The sequence below is a fragment of the Ctenopharyngodon idella genome, chromosome 21 (genome assembly GCF_019924925.1).
Source record: "Ctenopharyngodon idella isolate HZGC_01 chromosome 21, HZGC01, whole genome shotgun sequence".
Taxonomy (NCBI): domain Eukaryota; kingdom Metazoa; phylum Chordata; class Actinopteri; order Cypriniformes; family Xenocyprididae; genus Ctenopharyngodon; species Ctenopharyngodon idella.
This window is the reverse complement of record NC_067240.1, coordinates 10,028,347-10,034,050: the sequence shown is the minus strand read 5'-3', so window position 1 is coordinate 10,034,050 and position 5,704 is coordinate 10,028,347. Positions and strand designations below refer to the sequence as shown.

Genomic DNA, 5,704 nt, shown 5'->3' with positions numbered 1-5,704 from the left:
AAAAAAGTAAAGGATTTGAGAAGTTTATTATATTTGTCTTACGTTTAAGTGTCATGAGAGGCAAACTGTACTCCCATTTATCAAAATTCCAAGAAGCGCTGGTGAACAGAAAGATAAAATTGTCACAAAAGATTAGGTAAGGAAAAGTCAGCTTTCACAGGTTGTCGTGTGTGGAATGTGACGTATAAGAGCAAGAGGATAAGTTTGTCAGTGGAGGTGTAAAAATAGTCTAAAGTCTTGGCTATCAGGCTAAAAGCAGGTGTCAGTCCATGTATCTGGTGAATTTGTGCAAAAATAGCTGAGCTACAGTAGATGGCAGTCTTAGACTGAGAAATTGATTATTCCAAGAAATGCACAGTAAATAACTTGCTTAAGAGTAACAAGAATCTGTGATAAAGTGCCAGACAGTAAAATAGAAATCAAGGAGCTAATTGCTAAAAATAAAAAGGCTAAATTCAGTTGTAAAACGAGCTGTAAAAAAGTTTTGTAATATAATTTGGGGTTATGTCCATTTTTTAATTGTAGACTTAGGTTTAATGTATGTAATTTATGTATTAAGATTTATTTAAGCTTAAATGTATTAAAAAGTTACAAATGACAACTAAACTGAAAATAAGAATATGCTTAACACCCCCCAAAAAGTAGTTGTAAATCAGTGTTGTTATTGTTAACTAAAACTAATAAAAATCTTGTTTTGTTAATTGAAATAAAGCTGAAATAAAATAAAAAAAAAATATTAAATTTAAAAACTTGCCTTGGCAACTAACTGAAATAAAGTGAGTTGAGGTACTTAAATTACTAAAACTATAACTGAAATACAAATAAATTAAAGCGAAATTGAAATAATAAACTAATAAACATGACAATTGCATGACAAAATTATTAAAACCTAAACTAAAGTTAAAATGAAACCTGAAAACATAAAAATAAAAGCTAACTCAAAATATTAATAAATACCATAATAGTAGGCTATATAAATAATACTAAAATAACACTGTTGTAAACATAGACATAAAAAAGAGGAATGTGCTGAAAAGCACTTAATTATTGTGTCCTACATGACAGTGTTAATTGGATGTCTCATTCGTCCTTCATAATAAGCAGATTACACACATTCGTTTCAGTTTCAAGTACTTTATTGGTTCTTACATTCATATTGTTTGAAGCTGAGCTGCATGATAATAAAACAATGCACATAAATGTAGATGGTAATTCTGAGGACTACATTACACATATGATCACGCGTCCTTTTTCAATTGTGGTAACTTTACTATTGCTAGAACTTAAAGCAATTATAATTTATTTATTTATTTATTTATTTATGCAAGATTTTTTAGGAGTAAGAGCTGCTCAGTCGAGAGCTATTGATCAGCCCATGCTAACAATGGATCACAAAAACAAAACCAGCAGCACTGTGGAGTGGAGAAATGATAGAATCAAAATATGACCCTGGAAGAAATATATTATTTATTTTGCCAACACATTTCGGCACAGGCCTTCGGGGCTAAAACATTGCAAATTGATATTTTGGAAAGAAGATATTCTGAAGAATGTCGGTAAGCAAACTGTTTCTGGTCCTCATTGACTTCCACAGTAACAAATTGAGGATGAGTAAATGATGACAGATTTTTTTTATTTTTGGGTAAACTATCCCTTTAAATGCAATCCAAGACAGATTGCAATAAACCAACAATAAGACTCTTTATGATAAATGCTTAACCCCTATTTTATACAAAATAAAATAAATATGTAAAAAAATTATAATAAATACCTTAATATTTTTTTAATACACATTCATATACACAAACTCATATATATACATATTTTATATACATATTTTAATTTAAAATGTCATAAAAAAAAATCTTTTAGACCCAACTCTTCATGTATCCTGGCAGGAAATAAAAAAAAAATAAAAAAATCTAAAATGCTTATCTTCCTTTTAGAATTTGGTCACCTCTTTTTACTGGGAATTGTGTGTTCAGTGCCAATAATCAAAAAAGACCATATGATTACATTCTTTAAAATATTTCGGTACCAGATTTGTTATATCACCTCTTTTAATTGTTCAGTAATATATATTTTAGGTGACAAAAGGTTTCCCCATCATTTTCATTTTCCTCCACAAGTGCTGCTGGTTGGGTTATGAATTTTTTTTTTTTTTTTCTCTCCATGCACCATGTTGGTTTTGTAAATTTGCACCAGAACACCCCCACTGGACTTAACAGTGGTTCAAAAAGCCAACTTTGTACACAGCAGGGGAAACAACAGAGAATAACTTATACAACCAGGCAGTCAGTATTACATTGAACTCCAGGATGAGAATCCATTATTTATACTTTACTCTGCACATTCAGATGTTTTTCTGCAAGCTTTTCTTCTAAACATTCTATAAGAACAGGATCCACTTTTGGATCTACTTTATTAGCAAACCAGTGGCCGTAGTTTAGGAGCCATCTGAGCTCAGCAGCACCATAAATACACACTTCTCGCACACGGACTCCTGTGCACGGTGGGTAAAGTTTCTCTTCAAGGGGCCACCACTTCACTAGACGAGTTTTACTAATCAGCTCTGAGATCTCAGGATCAGATCTGTGCACCTCACCTGGTACTCCAGGAACACGAACCAGAGTCGCCCAGAAATGTTCATCAGGTGAGTATGTATCCTCAGACCAAGCCAAGAAATCTCTAGCTAGGAAACTCCAGTGAACAAAAACCACAAATTCCCTTGAGAGAGCAAAGTACGCACTGCCCGAAAACATTTCAATGTTGTAAGGAGGTGGAGATTTCTCCTCAGAAGTGCTGACAGGTGTGTCATAGTACTCATTGTTATTTTTCAAGATATGATGAACACTCCAGCGCCATTTCTTTCCTCCAGGCCGCTTGCTCTCCACCATGTTCCTGCCTTTCAGCTCCTTTAGATCCGACACCAGCTCGGCGTTTGTCCGCAGTGGAAAGTCCTGACCACACAGGTTGATGACATACTTCCACTTAACCTCAGAATCTAGGAGGTCAGACAGGCAGTTGAGATCCGCTCTGAGTCGTGAGATGCCTGCATATTGAACCCTCTCCAGTTTTGAGGCAATGAAGACGTTGGGGATGCAGCGGGCCAGACCTTTAATTGCTGAAATAAAGTCAGCTGAAGACTTCAGATCATAATGTATGCAATATATGTTATGGGGCATATAAATGGCCCTGAGCAACCTCTCTACAAGAGCCGCATCCTGGTGAACAACCAAAGAGAAAGCAAGAGGAAATTCACGCTCAAATTCAGTGCCTTGAATCCCAGCATAGCCCTGTGTCACAACAAACCAATCACAATCAGAGGTGGCATTTACAATAGTCTCGTCAGTTGCCCCTACATAGGTTTTTTGCTTGCGGATGACTAAAGTTTTGCCCACTTCCACAGGTTCCATTTCATATATTGCTGTGCAGTTAATGCCATATTTTACTGTCAGCCGCAGCCTTTCCGACAATCCTGCTTCCTGTCCTCCTTTTCCTTCTTCATTTACTCTTAAAGTTATGGTCATAAAACAGCATATAATGATTGCTAGTGTAAAACTGACGAAACAGACATTTTTCAGTTTGAGGTGAAGCCACAATCTTTTCATTCTGTAGAGAGAAATGAAGGCACATTACAAATTATACACACTGTAATTTAAACAAAAATGAGCTTTTGATTTTGCTTTTATGAACAGATTAATGAAGAAAGTTAAATAAGTTACATTTTACAGACATGTAGGGTGAATTCGGGGTGATTGGGACACTTTTTGCCATTGAGATGACTTGGAAAAAGTGTCCCATCAACCTGAACTCATCCCTTTTGACAGTTTCTTTGTCTATTTGTGCTGCCAACAAAAAAATAGTTTCACAGTAAACCACAAGTTTCAGTGTTTTAATGAGTTACTTGTAAAGACAGTATTGTTTAAAATGATATTGCCACACCTTGAATGTAAAGAAAAGCTTGCAGCTGCAGTGAAAAAAAGTCGCTCAGTCACACCTTTTGGGATTTTTAGTGCAGATTATTTATATAATAACCATGTAGCAGTAATAACTACACATAATGTAATTTTATTACATTATTATTGTAATAAAATGTTCATAATGTAATAATTTTCTCAAAACGTAATAAAATCTTGAGCACATAATGTAATAACAATTTTTACATTATTAGAAATGTATTACATTATAAACTCACCAAAACCATTGTCATAATTGTAATAGCTTTTAAAACAAAAAATATTAGTATTCCCTTTCAGTACATTTTTAAAAAATCTTAAACTACATGCAAAATGCAACAGATTTCAATATTCATGGAATTATTATTATTATTATTATTATTATATTTTTTATTAAACATAAAGCATTGGTATTCCTTTACAGTACATTTTAAAAATCTAAATCCAGTCTTAACCTGCCAACACAATCCACCGTATTACTTATACTACTACTAAGTTTACAATGTAATAAGTTTCTCAATGTAAAAATTGTTATTACATTATGAGCTCAAGATTTTATTACATTTTGAGAAAATTATTACATTATGAACATTTTATCACAATAATAATGTAATACTTATTACATTATGTGCAGTTTTTACAATTCACTAAAAAATGCTGTGTTAAAAACAACCCAAGTTGGGTTGTTTTAACCCCGCTGTTGGGTTAACCCTTTCACACATGAGTTTAAAATATTCTGGCTGACGTTTCCCTTTATTGTTTCCATGGCGAGGCGCCGTGCTTGTCAAGTGACACACTGCAGCCACAATAACACTATACAGTCGCTTTTATTTAGTTTTTCCTTGTTTATTCAAAATATTCACAAATTTAATTACCAAGTCATCAACTATCTGATATTCCAATTCTCAAAGTAAGTGAGTGTGTTTTGTCGTATAAAACCCTTTTTAAATGATCTCGATCTTGATCTAAAACACGTATAAGAGCCATAATTTGAATAATTTAATTTAATATTAAAGTTAGAAGTGCATGAATAGATATAATTTTAATGAGTTTGGATTTATATGTATATTCCTTAAACACCCCCATTTATTCTGTAATGGTTTGCTCCGTTTTATTATTGGACTGCTTTTAGCGCCTTTTGTTTTTGGCGCCCCTTACTAAGAAAGAAAGACGGAGCTACACAGTTTTTTGACCGGAGTTTTTTTGTTTCTGTTTATTGTACAAGAACATTCAGTAAACCGTTGAAATTTGAACGAAGACCCGAGTCAATTCTTTGCCCGAGAGAACAAGAACGATTATTGCTACTACAACGCGAGATGGGGCCGCCATGTTTGTTTGCACCTCAGTTCAGAGAGTCCTGTCAGTCAGATTTACAGCACGTGAATTCATCCAGTTCTCCCGAAATGCAAGAATAGACTGAACTTTATAGTTACTTACACAATGTGTATTTGATATGAACAAAACACGTCAGCAAATTATATTTAAATGGATTGTTATTGCTGCTTCCATAGACATCAGTGTGTATTTTACAAACTACAGATATATTGTTTTACTAGTACTTATGTGTATTTGAATGTCTGAAACATAAAATAAACATTATGTGGTTGAAAACACAACACTGCATAATTGTGATATATGACAAACGCTGTCTGAGCATGTCCATCTTTGGCTCAGCTCCAGCCAACTTGCAGTTTGAATTTGGCAGTTATGTGACATCACTGAACATTATCTAAATCTCATATGTG

At 33.7% G+C, this 5,704-nt stretch overlaps 1 protein-coding gene across 1 annotated transcript in view; it reads right to left on the bottom strand.

Moving 5' to 3' along the window:
• Window positions 1-448: 448 nt before the first annotated feature.
• The window catches only part of LOC127503292 (beta-1,3-galactosyl-O-glycosyl-glycoprotein beta-1,6-N-acetylglucosaminyltransferase 4-like), a 30,232-nt gene continuing 24,976 nt past the window's right edge, over window positions 449-5,704 (bottom strand). The window contains exon 3 of the mRNA XM_051876901.1: window positions 449-3,612. Within this exon, the coding sequence (XP_051732861.1) occupies window positions 2,334-3,611 (1,278 nt within the window). The 5' untranslated portion in view covers window position 3,612 and the 3' untranslated portion in view covers window positions 449-2,333. The remainder of the gene's footprint in view (window positions 3,613-5,704) is intronic.